Below are 18,091 nucleotides of genomic sequence, written 5' to 3'. Positions count from 1 at the left end.
GTGAAAACATGAAAGGAATTTACGAAAAAGGGTGAAAGGGTGAAACATTTGTGCTCGACCTATGGCGAGGAAAAACCCCTTTGCCTATCGTCCTAGAAAGAATTGGTTAACGAGGTCGATACGATGCTTTTAATAGATCTGAAAATCAAAAGAATTCCTGAACGTCGACTTCCTAAGAGAAATATTTTTAACATCTCCTTCACAATGCAAAGTTCACGAAGAAGTTCCCTTAAACAATGTCTTCCCTTTAATCACTACGAACCTCAGGCTGCAGAATTATAACCGTCTGAAAGAAACACAAAGGATAACCTGTGTGTGCAAAGCGTCTCAAAAGGAACAGAACCATCTGCAAGGCTGAGAAATTGATAAACTGTAACAGTTATTCAGTTAACAAATTAATTACATCGTTAAAAGGTATAAAATCATGGAATAAGTACTAAGAAAACATAAAGAGATTCAAACTGTGTGTCCTGCAAATTTGCTAAGAGAAGTTAGTCGAATCGGGAAGATAAACGTTCTCGTAAGACGTTGCCAACAAGAAAACGCTGACAGTGGAACGAGAGTATAGCGAGGGTTCGTGTCTAGCTTTCTAAATATCTTCGCAGGAAAGTACGAAATAACAGTGTACTTATTGTCAGCGAAGCGTGGGTCCCTCGTCGAGACCGCACAAATTTCTGATGAATTTCTCCTCGCGCGAAAACTTCACAGCAATTTTATCCCGACGTGCATGCCGCGGCACGTACAGAGAGACGGTCCCTACACGAGAAAGCGTATCGCTGAAAAAACGCCGCTCCTCTATTTTGCATACATTTCACGAGTTCGTAGAGAGTAACGCGCGTGTAACGTTGAACAAAGGCTGCAAAATTATCTATAAAGGTCGGGCTGAAAGGGAACAGGGGACTCTTTAAAATGCAAAAAGAGACTGGGGAAAGAAGGTGGCTCGGACGTCGGTATTATTTAGGATTCGACCAAGTGCGCCCCAAGTAAATGAAATTTCTACTGGGAGAAACAGGGATCCGAATAAAATCGAACGTTCTCTGGACCTGGAGCGTATTTTCAAACGCGAATCGTCTTCGAGCCCGAGAGAGAGGGTTCAGAATACCGAACTCCCTGGACGTTCACACGCACGAAAAACACAATTAGGGTCGGGAGTCGTTTCTGACTGCAATTTAAAAGCGTCCGTCTCCCGTAATTCACCCGTATCTGCTCAGAAATGGATTCCACTGGCGCGTCGCTGCGTTACCCTCCGGCTGATGGGAAAATTCATCCAGCGATATTCGTCGCGTGGTTTTCTCGCCCGGCACAAAGAATAATAAAAAGCTTGCCATGTTACGCAGCCTCGGTGCACAAACGGCCCACTTTTCGTTGGATAAAAACTGGACGACTGGGTGTTTCGAGATAAAAGGTAGCCACGGTTCGAGCGTACAGAGAAGCTGAAATTTTGGTCGTCCTCTTTTCTCCGCCCCTTTTGTTAGCGAAGGAGATCAGATGGCGAAGTTTAGGTGAAATAACACGTTGGAATTGGGAACGATTCGTGTGCCAGCACGAGCTTAAAACATCTGCCTAGCTGGAACGTGTACGGCTTTAAAGCTTGAGTCTATGCCACGGCACGTACAGACGATCGTTGGTCCGCCTCGACGTCACCTGATGTCGTTTCTTTTAAACGAGATCCTCCGACAGGCCAACGAAGTTTAGGTCTAAGCGATGCTCGACGAGGACCAACCCTAATGCGCTTGTGCAATATACATTCGCATATATTACGTTCCACTTTGGAAGCAGAGTGTACAGTAGTCGTTTTATACATAATCGGCGCTTGTCTTTGCTTTTGTTTGTAATACATAGTGGTTTTTTCAAACTTTTTGCAACAGCTTTTGCATAGAATACAATCTAGTTTTTAAATTTAAAGTGATATTGTTCAAATATCGTGGTTAGTGAAGGCGTATGAGCGTAGCAGTGGTACGACAGTGAACGCAGTAGAAGCAGTGCGCCATGAGTCAGACAGCCAACCTCGCGTACATCTTACTTGCTTGTTGCTCGATGAGTGAAACTTAAAGACTGCTTTGTACCTTGAAAATATCTCTCAAATATTACATCCTTTCTCAAAATAAGTAACTTTCGTTCTTATTTTTATTCTTATATATCATCACTATCGTGTTTTTGAATTAGTATTGAGTATTTTCTTTGCTAACTTCTCATTCGGTTCTTTCCCAGATTTTGTATCAGGATTTTCACTGCAGTGCACTTTTTTCTGTTCCCGAAGCGAAACTTTCCACGCTATTCACGTCTAGCGTTACTCTATCTTGCTCTTTTTTTTTCATCTATTCCACCGTTTCAACGAGGTTTCAACGAACACGCTTGGTACTCTCGACGTGATCACAAAAGAGTACAGGTAACCAGTCCGAATAATCTTACGCAGTCTGGTCAATTGGAATTAAATCAACGAGAAAGTAATTTAGAACCATCGGCCGAGTATCACATGAAAAAGGATTTTGTCGACGGCGTAGCGCAGGAAATTCGAAAGAAATGAAATTTCGTGGAACGAGATTTTTAGTAATGGACGACAGAATCCCAGGAGAATTTCAAGAGAACGGGTCAAGAGATTTTACTAGCAACGTAAAGAAACATTTAGCTACACTTTCTTAAGCTATTCGCAGTACTTCTCTTTTAACTTCGTATAAAAGTTAACTGGAATAAGTGTTACTTAAGAAAACGTTCTAAAGATAGGAGTCGTTTAACAGCATTTCGATGGACTGCTCTTTCGTGAAAATGAGACCCATTGTTCAGAAATAGTGAACGTGAATGCAGATCTTTGTGAACAGGCAAGTTTAACGGAGGCAGAATAATTCAAGCTATTTTAGCTTAAATTAGCTGGCATCAGCGTGGAGGTTGCTCAAGCAATTCGCTAACATTCTGCGATGGTATTGCTGTATATTTTACCATTCGCGATCACGATTTGGCCAACGGCTCACAAAACACGCGCTTTTACAAGCGGCACACGTGTTTCGCGTTCCGCGGCCCCTGGTTTGCTTCGTGAAACATTCAAGTTGTGCAAACAATGCACCGTAACGAAGCGATGCTCATCATACACAGCCGAACACATGCGATTTCATATAAAACATTCACAGTTTACTTACTACGTTAGCGGCGCCCATGGTTAAACCAATTATTTAGTTCGTTAAATGGATATCGATCTTTTTGTCGTTTACCTATGTAGAATAAAATCATTTCTACAGAAATATTTATCGTACAAATGTAGGTATTACTGCGTTGCTAACTTTTTATATCAAGCTAAAAAGGGAACGTGTTTGTATGGAAAACATAACGCCTGTGCATTTTAACAGAGACTTAATTAAATTAGAGAAAAAAGCACGATGATAAGAAAGAAGTTAACGTTGAAATGAAATGAAATAAATGGCGTACAAGTATTTCTTATCACTGACGATGAAAATTATGACATAAATGGGGCGAGAAGAACGTATATATAATTGGAAATGTTTAATTCGTAGAAGCGTGTATGAACGATGCATTAAAGTACTCCAATCCCTTTGTGCGGCGAGTGTATTTCCCTCTGTTCCCTTCTGCCATCGACAATGAATTGAATCCAATAATTGCCTCCCGTGTGTTTCATATTTCACGCAGGCTGTCACGAGAACAGAGAAAAACATCGACGTGCTCACTGGATAATTATGCATTCGATAGGTGCGTTTTTCAAGCGCGCTCGTGGGTTAGAGATGGTAAAAAATGCACGCGTTCAACCTAATTGATCTCCGTTGCTGGAAATTTTAAACAGCGCTCGCTTCTCGTTTACGAAATAATTCCCTTATAGCACATTGAGTTTTATTTTTTATAGCGTTGGTCACAGCAGAAAATGTTTGCATTACACAGCGGCGCGAACATGGAAAAAGGAATTATAAAAGTATGCTTGCATTATAATGCACATACATTTGAATGGACGTTTACTCAAATACATCTACACTCCAGTACATGTGCAATTATAAACAAAGCATAAAACAGATTATCTACCGTTTCCTGCTTCACCTTTCGAAAAGGCTAACTTTATTGAGTACAAATTTTAATCAGAAAATCTGACTCTGCAGTTTGAGGAACTTCTCTGCAAATCAATTTTAAAATTGCATATCGCAAATTATTAAAGTTAACATTTTTTTAGACTTTTTAAACCTGTAACGTTGTGAGTTGGTAATAGCCAATTTTCTCTGTTTTTTTCTCTGGTATACGTTTTAATTTAAAATATGAAATGATCGTTTTCTTGCAGGTGTTTAGTTGAAAATTACAGCAACAAAAATTCTACAAATTTAATTGTATTTTCTAGTCCTAGTCAGTTCGTGCACACTGTTAACTGACTAGTGAAACTAATTTACCTACTCATGGAATAATATCGATGCAAATCAGTACGACAATTTCGAATCCTCCCAGTTTGTACGACTCTCGACAGGTTTTCGGAACGTTTTCGTGCACCTGACAGCGCGGAGTGTGCATAAGAGACGGGTAGGAGCGTTTAAAGCCAGGCCAATTTCGTGCGGCCAGCAAACGCGAACCAGCCGGCAATCTAACAGGATTGTAAACGAAATTGGATGCTTTTTCTCTCCGCCTCGACGAAACAGAGAGGAAAAATATTAATTTACAGCAGACTCCCAGCTCGGCGATGGAAAAACGAAGACATATGTTGCTACTTTCAGACACGCGGTAAGCAAAGATCACAATTTAATTGCGTCTGGGAGAAAATGGAGGGAAAAGCGAAAGCATCGAAGGCTTGAGAACTAATGTTCTGTCTCGATGAGGAGATTCGAGCATGTTGTCTGGAAAATTGTACATTTTCATGCTACGTTTCGTGTGGACTCAATAGCATGCGAACAAAACAGTTCCTCTTGCGTCATTATTTCTGAAGTGTACAAGATGATAAGCAGCAAGCAATTGTTAAGAAATTTCCTGGATACTTCTCACTGATATTGCACGTACCAGGAAAATCCAAATGAAAATATGATTTCGATGTTGGGAGAAATCGTCTACGCGAACGTCCATAAAATCTGTAAAATCTTGCATGATTTACCATTTAAGAAATATTTCCGTAATATTGTCAAATCCTTTATGATATATCTTCGAACTATACGATTGTTCTTGTTCAAAAACTATCACAATAGCGTATGTACATCGTATGAAATTTATTATCGCGTTTGACGATTTTAATCTGCGAATGAATGGAGCGAATCGCGCACTGCGAAAAGAAGGGTGCACTTTTATTGCACTCAGTGGCAGTCGTTCTCATGTAAAGCATCTATAGTTTCACTTGGACCGTATTTTTTGCAGTGTATGCGATATGTGGTGGACGAGAAATTTAATACGAACGTACGCGATCTCTCTGTGTCCACTTTTTGCGAGAGCAGACATCGATACTACTGTTTTCGTGAACTAATATTGAACTGGAAGCAGAACCCTCTGGAAACTCGGCAAAAATTACACTCACGATTGTTTAATCAATTTTACAAAAGGAGCTAGCTGTTTTGTGTACAAATATTGCACGATTAAATCATCGTATAAAATTACGTTTTATTGAATAAAATTCCTCGTATTATGCTTGCAATTTCCTCAATATTATTAACAAGGAACATCACTCTAGTGTCATATTCCGATTTTGATGAAACTTGATATGCGACTAAAGCATAAAAAAATATTAGACATGTATTTCTCATAGCTGCTGATATCCATGTTTAGGGGGTGAAAATACATTTTCGTAAAGATCTATAAAACTAATGCAGATAGAAGGAAATGATAAATGTATAAAATGCGTGGATTTTTATTCAAGAAATAATATGAGGTAAACAAAATTCGAGATATTTAGGAAAATGTATTTTCCACATCAACTTTGAAAGTGGTATTCATCCCCTAAATATAAATATCAGCAGCTAAAAAAATACGTGTCTAATATAATTCGATGCACTACTCCTATACAAAGTTTCATTAAAATCAGAAAATGACACTAAAATAATGTTCCTTGTAAGCATAATTTTCAACAGTAAATTTTCGTATTAAATTCACTTGGTATGCAGATTATAATAATTCTAAAGAATTATATGATTTACTCCACATTTTATTACCAACTATTCAATGAACAAATTTGTAGGTCATTAAATTATTTGAATGATCAAGCATATTTTCGTGCATATACTATATGTCTGACCATGCGCTGGGTTATACCACTTCCTACTAACGCTAATAACTAGCGATCATCCTTTTCGCTAGTTTCAAATGCTGATAATGCTCTCTCCTCTTTTCAGAAGTGAAACAGTCAATTTAAATTCTCGAAGGTACGACGAAGACACAGTTCGACGGGTTCATGCTTACATAAATTTCAGCAATAAATTTCTCCAATAGCACAGCGTCACGCGACCCTCGCGAGGATGAACTTCACATTCAGGGTTGCGCCGTGCAATCTCACTTTCATTTAAAATGTTATATGTTATTCTGACACGTCATAACGCATCGCTTCGCGCATAAAAGCTAAAAAAAAAGAGACCGAGGATGTGGAAACGTACACACCGAGAAAGCAACCCTTCTGTGCGAAGCGGTGAAACTGGAAAAAGAGGGGGAGAAAGGCAGAAATCCAGGTCATACTGCGCTGTGCACGGATTTGTCTGGAAGCGTTCCGCAGCCCGCCTTTTCTACCTCGAACCATCTTTTTCATCCTCATAGCAACTTCAATATCAAACACTTTTCATCTGCGTTTGACAGACTCATTGATTGTACTTCGGCCGCGTGTTTCTTCTCCCCTTCGATCCATCTCCCCTTTCTTTTCGTTTTGTTTCCTGCGGAACAAAAACGCAAGTGTCCGAATGGGGAAGGAACATCGCGACACCGTTAACGAGTTAATGGTATTCCATACTTTTCACTCGGTGCTACTATCAATCTTTTTCTGTGAATTTCCCGTTCCCCACTTGTCGATAAATTTGAAGGAGAATACTTGACTGCAGTGATTGAAACAATATGCCAAACTCTGAACGAAGAATCAACTGTTTTTTTTTACTCAAAGTTTGCATAGAAGACGTTAAAAACAGGCAAAAAGTTAAAAAGACAAAATTATAACGATCATTAATAGGTGTAGGTCAGAATATTATAATCTTGGCTTCTCACTTGCCCAAACAGGCTAATAAAGCAGGTTAATAAACGATCTAAGGTGTCATTGCGGGTATGAGAAACAAGACACTGATCATGCACTATGGCAATGTATCGTATTCAACGAATAGAGAGTAATCTTCCTTAGTAAACTATAGAAACTAAATTTTTCTGTCCCACTATCATACCCTACCAAACGATGTACATACATCATACCATGTAAAAAAGCAATATAATCTCAATAAACATTGACTGCATTAGTAATAAGGGAAAAAGTAGACATTAAAGGTACTCAAGTTATTAACTAAAAATAATAAATGTACTGAAAATATGTGTGAAACGTTGAAGCAATCAAAGCACATGACACCAAGAAGGAACTGTTAAACCTGTTCTGGACAGAAAATAAACGACATTTGTGATTTGAAATTCTTTTCCTTTTTCTTTAGATTCTGATAGTTCGGTAGATATTAATGTGCTCGCGTTTCCATTTCAAGTCGAGGAAACCCGTTCACGAAGACCACAATGTGGCACAATAGCCACGCGGGGACAAAGAGAATATCAATATCACGGCGTCAAAGGAATAGACTGCTAAAATGGGAGGGGTAGTGGCAACGATGGAAAGCCGTCATGATGAATTTCTAATCCTTCAAATTCTCTCGGTGGAAGCTACGAATAGAAACGCCGATAGGAAACACTTGGGGTGTGTATACCTCTTCTTGGAAAGGGTGACACATTCTTATTGGAAAGAATCTAGGATCCTCGAAGAGTGGATTTCGGTAACCAATAACTCGGATTTCACTCTTCCGTGGAAATAATCTCGGCGTTGGCTCCTTCGTCCTTGCCTTTATTCCCATTCTTACTTACTTTTTGCTCCGATTCTTTTCTCATTTTAAATCGTTAGAGTGGTTATAATCAGATAGGAATTGTAAATTAAATTCGTAGATATTCGACTCATTCTACATTCATACTTCTTTCATCGCAGAATACACAAAAAAAAGCTTTTCACGTAGCCAGTCTGCGGGAAAAATTAATGTAAAATAGTATTCACCATTTCATTAATTTCACCAAAAAGGAACAGACTGTAACCCCTCGAGCTAAATTTTGTAACCGTCACAAACCGTCAAAATTCTTTCTATCCAATTAAAGGTGGCACGGAAAAGGCAAGCTTTTTATTTGCCATCCACGAAAAGGGATCCACGGCGGAATGCAATTATTTCGACGGCAGGTGGTATAAAAAAAATGTTCTCGGTTTTGCGCTGACGCTGCGCTTAAAGAGTATGATTCTCCCAAATTTAGACGAAGAGGAGCAACAAGACGGAGGCCAAAAAGAAATTTAATTGGGGCGGACAAAACGTGGCCGCTAGCATACTGTACACGGTCAAACTACGCTAAGCTGGACCAGCTTGCGTTTGCCTTTTTTCAGCTTCGTTGAGCGTAATTGAAGCAGTTTCGCGAATCCTACTGCGTCTACAGATGACCCGCTCCGTGAACAAAAGATTTAATATGCTAAAACACACACTATCATTCACATTGAAGAGAATCATATTAGCTTCAAACTGTTTCCACATTTCTTCGAAAGGTTAAAGTGACCAACAACGAACGTATCAAACAAAGATCAAACACCAGAGTTTTTAATAGGAATAAATTCGGTCTTGCTAATAGAATACTATGTTGAAATTAACAACATAATTTCTTAGTGCCTAAGAGAAATAAAATTGATTATATTTTAGAAAACTAGTTTAACTTTCATGAGAGTAGACAGTCCAAAGAATAGATCACCCAGAATGGAAAAGGTCAAGAGACGTTTATTCGAACTTATCTGTATCATTCTTGTCCCCACTATTTTAGCAAAGCCAATGGCGCGACCAAGTATCATTTATCAACAATTCGTAATTGAAATCGTTGGCAAGCGTTGGCCACCATTTTCTCTGAGAAACCAGTTCAGGAACACGATGGCGTCGTTCCGTCGAATATGGCCAAGTTTGTGTGCCACTGTTTGGCACATATACGGAATCGTTCTATGGACATCCTCTAAATTCTACGATTCTCTTTCTAGAGGTTTGTAATTCAGAACGGATGAGATTAGTTTCATTTGTCGATTCTTGAATTTTTCAATGAGGAAGGGTGAACGAGTCCCGAGATTTGCTCGACTTGTACTGGACTTCCTTACGACTCAACGCAACCAAGTACTCAGAAAGACGTTATTATTCATGGTTTCATGAATTTTCATCCGCAGTACTCCAGATTGCTTGTTACTTCGCAATGAGAAGTCACGCGTGTACAGTACACGCAAGACATCGCTACCCTCTGCACTACTCTCCGTTCTCACCCTTCCCCTTTCATACCAAGGGAAAACCAGAATAAAATTTTCAGTCTTTCAAAAAGAATATTCAGTAATCTTGACTCGCGAATTCTGGAGGACAGCCGAGAAAAGGTTCTAGTTCTTGACGTCACCGTTTACCAAGCTTTTTCCTTGACTCTTATTCCACGATAAAAGTAGAACTGAAAATAAACAACGTGATTGATAGAGAAACAGTGACACAAATTCTATTTCCTTTCTTTATCTTTAATCATTTTGAAGCATAATTAGTTCTCCACGAAAATTCATTTTAAAACTACTTTTGTTAGTGATAACAACACTTACGTGTCCATTATTATCTATGGAGTTGCATCAATAGCATAAATTCATTCTTCTAACCCCATAAATCTCACTTAGAATGTGTCTATAAAGTCTTCTAATTTTCCAAGCGTCAAATTCGTTAACAGCCGTAGAAAAAATAAGATTCCAGTTTGGCCACAGTCTGACTTTCGCGCTTTCATAAATTCTCATCCAAACGCGCTCGTTATTCCGGGTGTTTGCGCTGTAACGCGGTACACCTGCTGCCCTGGCTTCGTGGTCTGGTGTACCCTTCGCTCCTTTTCAATCTTCTTGGCCCAGGCGGGTGAGAAAAAGCAGTTCGGCCGCTTGATGCCACATTTATGAGACCTACTGGCGGAACGGCGATGTGAAAGCCGAGGAAAACGGCCAGTGCTCGCGAAAAGGGAAGATTAAACGTCCAACGTTGAGAGATTAAATTTTGTACGCGCTAATCGCTTTATGGGAGACTTCAAACGCACTGGCGGGAATGTGTGTTCCTGACAAATCGTGCTATATGCGTGTCCATTAAATGAGAATTATTAGAACACAAAGCATGATTCTAAGCAGACACAAAGGGGAACACGGAAACTACTTGATAGGGATTAATAAAATAATCGCATATCGAAGATTAGGCAAATTTAGTACCGATGGAGTAGGTAGATATTTTTGTGAGCATTTCTTTGATAACTTTATCTCGAATGGCTATTCAATTGCACGAAAACTATCGGTTAGAAAATATATTTACTAGAGTCTGCAATTTTGCCCACAGATCTCGATAATAAAAGTAAACTAGCCAAAGTGCCTTTATCCTCCAAACCAAATCAAAGCTCTCCAAGTCTACCAAGTGCTCGCCAAAGCTCACAATGTACTTCACTTTGAATGGCAAAGTCATGAATGCTTGCACAATGACCTAGATACCCCTAATCCCAGAAACAGTGAAAGAGTCACGCTCGTATTGTATGTGCAAACCAAGCCGTCTTCAACGTTTCAGTGCACATTTTCCTCTTCGAGGATTCACTGTTCCTGCGCGAGACACTCTAAGCGCGGAGTAAATGGGAGCCACTGAATTAGAATGCGGCGGTTTGTAATGGGACACCGAGGATTACGTTAATTGCGAGTTACAGCAGAATGCACTGACCCACCAAAAACTACATCCACTTCCATTGTTGTTCTACCCATGCCGATTACCGTGAAGCATGGTGTAACCCTAGATCCCTTCTATGCATAATGTAAGCCGCTTGAACCCTGGCTCCTATTTCGCTTACAGGTTCATGATCGCGATAGAACTTTTCGAATTACTAACAACAACACGCAGATTTAGGGAGTACAGTGTTCCCTTGCATAAATTACGTCGGTACACGGCAGCATGTCGAACATGAAGATCACGCCATACCTCAGGACTCGATAAAAACAGCGAAACCACTGTGAACGGTTAATAAATAGAAGGACACGCCTGTCGTTTCGTTAACGACGCCGTTAACGTCGTCCTACTTCATTAATAATTCAAATGCAAATAGAACGTGAAGCGGACGCAACGAAGGAGTTATTACGCGGAATCAAATGTCCTCTGTTCCAGGGGCGGTAGTCCGTTCTGTTCCAGCGAATTCGCGATGCAGGCGCTGCGTAGTCGTAAATTAAATTGAATTAAATTCTAACGTGAGCACACACGCGCGCGCGTTTGTGCGCCATGATCTCGAGTGAAATGCTGCTGGTCACGTTGCACGCGTACCCGCACCACCAGAGGATAACCCAGTTTGCTACCCGGCGTCGTCCGTTTCGCGCGTGACCATAAAAGTATTATAGAAACGGCAAACCTCTTCCCCTTCTGGGGATCCAAACTTTCAGGGAATATAGAAACGAAATTTTGTTCATTCACGAATCGGATTCACTCTATTCTTCTGGTTGCGCGGCGCACAGAGGAACTCATGGAAAGCCAGATGAGATTTCACTGTCTCGTGTGAATTCTGCATTTGGTTAAATTAGAGAATGAACTTTTTCAGCCGTAAGAATATGTTTCTAAAATTGATTTCATTCCAGTGGACTACAGTTTTCTGACTTTTCATTTCTTTTATACAGAAGAATTTTTAGAACAGTATATGAACAGTTGATGAAATCCTGGGCTAGTTGCAGTATCTAAATAGCAAAAGGTCAGTTCTGCTGCAGTGCTTTTAAGAAAATAAGCTCAGCAATAGGTCATTTTTGTGGCCGTTTTTCAAAGAAACCATGGAAACTGAAAATAGGAACGATAAAAGCAACCTAGTAAATGAAAAGTAGTTTCATGGGAGGTACGAGTAGAAATACAAGTAGAAGATTTAGGTCTCCAACTTTGTTAACGTTAATTTTTATCACAATGTGTAATGAAAAAAACTATATCGCACTGAATAACTTCGTTGGAAATGTATGACAAAAGGTAATCTGTTTTTATCCTGTTTCAAATAAAAATCCTTGAAATGAACTCGCCAGTGGTATGAAACTGTCTTAACCAGACACAGGAAAAACCATCCATGAAAAAGGATACCAATTACATGCTTCCGACCTTTGGAATAAATTGCACGGCCATTCGCGTACTGAAGCTGCGTCGTGATAAAATATTAAACAATAATTTATTTCAATTCTCCGCGACGAAATAAAGGGATCGCTCCGACAAAAGGTCTACTTAATTCTCATTCGTTTCTGTTCCAGCTTTCAGAGGACATCGGCTACGTTCTTTATTCCGCTCTCGGCAGCTTCTACATCCCTTCGTGCATCATGGTGTTCGTGTACATACGTATATACTTCGCGGCGAAGGCTCGCGCGCGTCGCGGCATCCGGAAGCAACCGCGTCCTCGAGCAGTGGTGCCACCAGAGTCGCCGGATGTAAAACAGACCAGCTTCACTCAGTGCACATCAGGTACCGAGACGAAAAAAGTACCAGGATCGGTGATGGAGAACGTCGCCACGATCGAGAATCAACCTGTGCAGATACCTATCGTCACGTGCGATTTCGCCAGCGACGTCAGCACCTCTGAGGCGGATCCTGGAGGGAACAGCATACCCATGGAGGAGAAGGACACCCTCAAGGTTCAACAATTATCCTTTCACATTGAGTATATCATTCACACCAAATGGATTTCAGTCTTTTCAGACCTATTCATTTCTGCTCGGTTCCTTTGAGAGATTAAATCATTCATATGTGGTGTTGAAATATGGATATTATTCTATTCTTAGGGGGGTACTAGCTTCTTCCTGTTCTTGAATGAAGTGTGTCTTCATTCTTGGTGAAATCTTACAAGATTCACAGCAATTCTAGAAATAATTCCTGAGTGATTCTGTTACGCTTTCATCGAAATGAGGGGTCTCGCTAAAATTGGAAGAATTGGAGATCCTGTCATGAATGTCTATTCGTTCAGAAACATTCCCTAAGTATGTATTGCTGGAAATCCGTTTTGAAAGGGACGATACCTGGAAGACACCTGTCTCCGTTCAGATTCTGGGCGCAGTTACCCAATAACTTGAGTTTTGTATTTGGAATCTGAATACATCCTATTTGGCGATACACTGGCGCAGCATCGAGACCCGATGCAGCTGCATAAAAATGGAGCCGGTAAATCTCCGAAACCGGAAATTCACTATTGAATTCCAGTTTCTCCGACATAAAAGCGGAACCCAGCAGAGGTCCCACCTAACAAGGACATGATATCACTCCGCTCAAGTATCGGGATCGAATCGATCATAGATGTACGCTCCACGCTCCACGGCAGTCCTGAAATTGCTACTTCTGATCGCCGCTCGTAAATTACAGTCGATACCTCGCATCGATAAGATTAGAGGGTATATTATCAATACGAGAATGTATTATTTTCAATCGAAGATCATTTATGAGATCCCATTCCAATACATGTGCTCCTGTACGAAATCATACGGATCGGTAGTTTTTCGGTACCGAGAACGACCTTTGAATTATGTCTCTCGTTCTTACATCTACTCGAACTATCTGAGCACTTTGTCTTGCTTTTAACCCTGTCTTTCGATATTCTACTGGCAGTATTTTTCAACGATAAAATGGGCAAGAATGTTTAGATAGTCAGGCTCCCATCTATTTTCTGAATCAGTATATTAACAGATAAACCATATTACCTTCATATTATAAGATTCATGCTGCAAGAGAATTCATAACCGAACTCTACCTATATGGTACATTGATGCAATTCATACTTTAGTTTCTGCTAAATGATTGAAGCGATTTTAATCAAATTTAGATATTGATTGAGCATTCTACTAATAGTATTAAATAAATTAAACATACAGTCTTTTTATAGACCTTATGGAAAAAAGTACCCAGAGCTTCATGAATCATCCAAAAACTAGTTTTTCAAAATTCCACATTAAATATGAGTAACTTCCTAGAATTCACTAAAAAAAGTTTCACGAAATTTACTCTTTTATATCCTCAGAAAACGTATCAAAAAGGATGGAAAAATCTCTCATTCTCAAAATAAAGGTTTATTCTATATAGCACTTCCACTGCTCAAAATTAGACATTATTTTACCAAACTTGCAGGAAAATGTATTTTTATAATTAACAATAAACAAAAAATACTTAACATTCTTTGGATTGTAAATTCCCTTAACAAACTCTCTACTGTACCTTCTCATCACTGTATTAATTCTCATATTTCAATCTACATTTCCAGATTCTCATGTCTTAGCGATTTTCTACTGCTAAACCTGAGAAACGTCTAATCGCGACTATGGGTCAAGTTGACGATTCTTCTCGACAGGTGACGATTCCCATGCCGATGCAGAAGAGCAACCTGAAGGCGACGCTGTCAGTGAACGGTGACGGTCAATCGAGCGTGCCGTCGCGGTGCAGGGCACCCAGCGTCGGCATCGACGTCGACATGGTGTCCGAGTTCGACCCGTCGTCGTCGGACAGCGGCGTCGTCTCGAGGTGCGCTGTGGTGAAGCCGTTGAAGCTGCGGCTGTGCCAGCCGATCTTCGGCCGCAAGCACATCACGAAGCTGAAGAGGGAACACGGGGGTCGTCCCTCGGCGAAAGACGACTCCACGATTGAGACGAAATCGTCGAAACCGCGGGACCCAGAGAGAGAGAAGAGGAGACTGGCGAGGAAGAAGGAGAAACGAGCCACCCTGATACTGGGCTTCATAATGGGCAGCTTCATCGCCTGCTGGCTACCCTTCTTCGTCCTCTACATCGTGAAACCTCTGTTCCCCACAATCGAAATACCCACGCAGGCGTTCGTCATCGCCTTTTGGCTAGGCTACATGAACTCTGCCCTGAACCCCTTCATCTACACCGTTTTCAACAAGGACTTCCGCCGCGCGTTCCGTCGGATACTGTTCAAATGAGCAGTCTTTTAGCTTGTCCTCGAATTCCGTATGGATTCTGGGTAACATAAAAGGAGATCGATCGCCGCGTATATCGCCTTCGCGACGGAAGCTAAGCAAACTGTGGATGAAATGGCGCGAGAGGAGCCTAGGGAACGCAAGAAAATCCATTCACGTGATGTAATGCTATTAGATTCGCACTAGACTCCAAAAACTAGCGCGCAAGCATCCCTTTCGAAGGGGAATCTCGGAAATTCGAGTCTGGCGGAACGATCGAGCGAATATTCCACGGGAGATACGCGTGCAATGTCGTTTCCCTGAGACGAGGCCATGGCTGAACTCTCTGGTAAGAAATATGCTGTTTAAAAGCTGGTAGCTTTATAAGATCCTTCGAACCGCGCGACCGATCTCGCGTCTGCGATCGGTCGAGCGAACAACGGCATGTATCGCGGGAGCTGGGAAGGAAATTCGAAGCCAAGCCCTCCCACGATGGTCATGAATCCTGTATGAGACGTCCTGGTCCAGCGTGTCTCAGCGCCAGCTGCTGATTCTCCCTCGATCGGATACAACCTCCGACTAGTTGTCAATTCAAGACGCCATTGTCGAAGACAGATAGAGTCTCGAGGCAAATGCCACGAGCTCGAGTAAACTACGCTGCGATTTCAACTGTAATAATTCCACGTTGGACAGAGACGTCGAAGACTTTTCCGAGCGAATTTCGTCTAATGGAAAGACACTTGCAAGTTTCACAGCCAGGTCGCGAACCTGTTGTTCCCTGAGCCTCGTCGCCAGGAAAGCAAGGCATCTCCCGTTTCTCTCGAGCCATTTCATCGAAGCTTCCTCGCTTCCGTCCACCCACGAAGCAGCTGAACGGAGAGGAAGAGCACTTGCGGCGTCGTTCCTTCTCTGAGTTCCTTGGACAGGCGGCGCACGGTCCGATTGTAAATTAAAAGTCGCGACAATCCATTATTATCGATGTACGTGAATGTAGATAATGTATAGTTACGCGTCACGTGTGTGTATATAATACCACCGTCGCGCGGATGCCCGCGGAGTTTTCGTTCCAGCGTAACAATGAGGACCGTCACAGCTGGTGTGTGTAATTTCATCGAACAGCGTGGGCGACCAAGAACGAAGTTTTCATTGACTTCGCGTCCGCCTGATTTAATGGTGGAAGAATTGCCCCGTATGTTGGAGGCGAAAAAGTCGAGTAACGCGGGGAGGCAGAAGTTTGTGAAATTCTGGAAACACGTGGACCTTGAGATACGACATCGGTTGGTAAGTTTCTACAGGGCGGAATGAAATTTTTCCACGGGCCAGGGGCAGGGGATTGGAAAAGAAAACAGAACGGGTAGAGAATACGTCGGCGAAGGAGCGAGAGTAAGTTTCCGAAGGTTTGCTGTTCCGCGAGAACAGAATGAAAACTTCTCGGGACGAGTCGCATACGGCGTACACGTGGTATTATGTATCATTGTACGATATTATATACGCACATTGGTACACGAAGGAAGGGCGAGGATCTCGGAACGAGCACGAGAGTTCAAGGAGGCGCGATCGAGAGATCGCGTCGTTGACAAATAAAACGCGAATTCATGCATAACGGGCGAATTATGTTTCCTATTAAATAGGCACCGTTTATCGTAGAATCGACACCGTTAATCGTGTAACGTTTAATCACGTGTTTTCGAATTCTGCGATTCAAGTAAGAGGAGGATGTTGGAGGAAAAGGAGAACCGTAATTCGCATGATACGTAATGTTAATAATACACGTAGAATTTTCTCGAGTAAACAAAAAAAAATGTGAAACACGTATGCGCGCATATTGTACCATCCGTGAAGACTTCGAGGCGATCAACTGCACGTGGTCGACCGACGGGATTAATCGTATGGAAAAGAGAAAGAATAGGTACCTTCGTTTTAATTTACTTCATGCATTAAAATTGATTACTGTTCATAGATTGATTAGTAGCTTCGTTCACTCGATGTCACCAGGACAAAGTTTTAATTATTACTCGACGTTTACACATCGTGGTACTAATTCACTGGGAATCAGTTTATAATTCAATGCCCTGGAAGTTCAAAGCACAGAATTTCACGTAGACACCCTTCAATCGCGCCTGATCCTTGTACACGCTCTCCGTTAATTTGCGTGATTTTACTTAATCGATTATCACGCTCAATGTACACAGTGCTTTTCACGTTTCAACGACGTTGTACAGGAAGTTTAATTTATGTTAGTTACGTGGAAAATATTTTAATCGATTATAAAGAAGAAAATTACCATGCCGTAATTAATTAAGCATCGATATAATACGAAGAACCTTTGTGTCATTTATTAAATTATTTTACTAAATAATGTAATGGCATAATATTGAACATTTTTTAATCTAATCGAGCTCAAAGCATAAAAGTTTTGAGAGCCAGCAAAACTCATTTAACCAGATATACATTCATCTTGAAAATTTTATAATTAGCGTAGAACTGAACTTCCTGTACTTCAAAGGAGGTCAAAGGGCAGCACAGAAAGTTTCCCGTAAACGCTATGGGAACCAGCCGCTGCAATAGATTTCGAAAAACAATTTCCAAGATACTTTTTCATCCCCACATTTAATCTCGATTCTTTAATTGCTGGATTATAGATCATTTTCTGTGATCCTGACTGCGGGAAACCCGAACGTAGAAATTCTGTGAACTCCTATACCGACACGAATCGAAATCCCAGTACTTTTGGTCGGGGATTAAGGGTTGGCTGCCCATGTACATTTCACCTCTGACACCCGTGCATTGGCTCTGTTTCTGAAAAATCCGATGGCTTTTCGGATAAACTCTGCACGCTACGAAAATGGAATGGAAAATGCATCCCTTTCTAGCAAAATAAATCATTGTCTCATATCTAGAGAATTCGTGGTCGAGCAAATGCAAAATACAGCAAAATATACAATATTAAGAGTATTTTATGTAAGTATGGGGAAAAAATTAAATTCAATTTTCTAATGTT

At 41.0% G+C, this 18,091-nt stretch overlaps 1 protein-coding gene across 1 annotated transcript in view; it reads left to right on the top strand.

Moving 5' to 3' along the window:
• Octalpha2r (alpha2-adrenergic-like octopamine receptor) overlaps positions 1 to 15,234 on the top strand; it is a 110,127-nt gene extending 94,893 nt beyond the window's left edge. The window contains exons 2-3 of the mRNA XM_076384363.1: positions 12,449 to 12,826; positions 14,527 to 15,234. Coding sequence (XP_076240478.1) covers positions 12,449 to 12,826; positions 14,527 to 15,114 — 966 coding nt within the window. The 3' untranslated portion in view covers positions 15,115 to 15,234. The remainder of the gene's footprint in view (positions 1 to 12,448; positions 12,827 to 14,526) is intronic.
• Positions 15,235 to 18,091: the final 2,857 nt, after the last annotated feature.

Source organism: Calliopsis andreniformis, chromosome 9 (genome assembly GCF_051401765.1).
Source record: "Calliopsis andreniformis isolate RMS-2024a chromosome 9, iyCalAndr_principal, whole genome shotgun sequence".
NCBI lineage: Eukaryota > Metazoa > Arthropoda > Insecta > Hymenoptera > Andrenidae > Calliopsis > Calliopsis andreniformis.
Note: the sequence above shows the minus strand (reverse complement) of the source record. Positions and strands in the feature narration are given on the sequence as shown.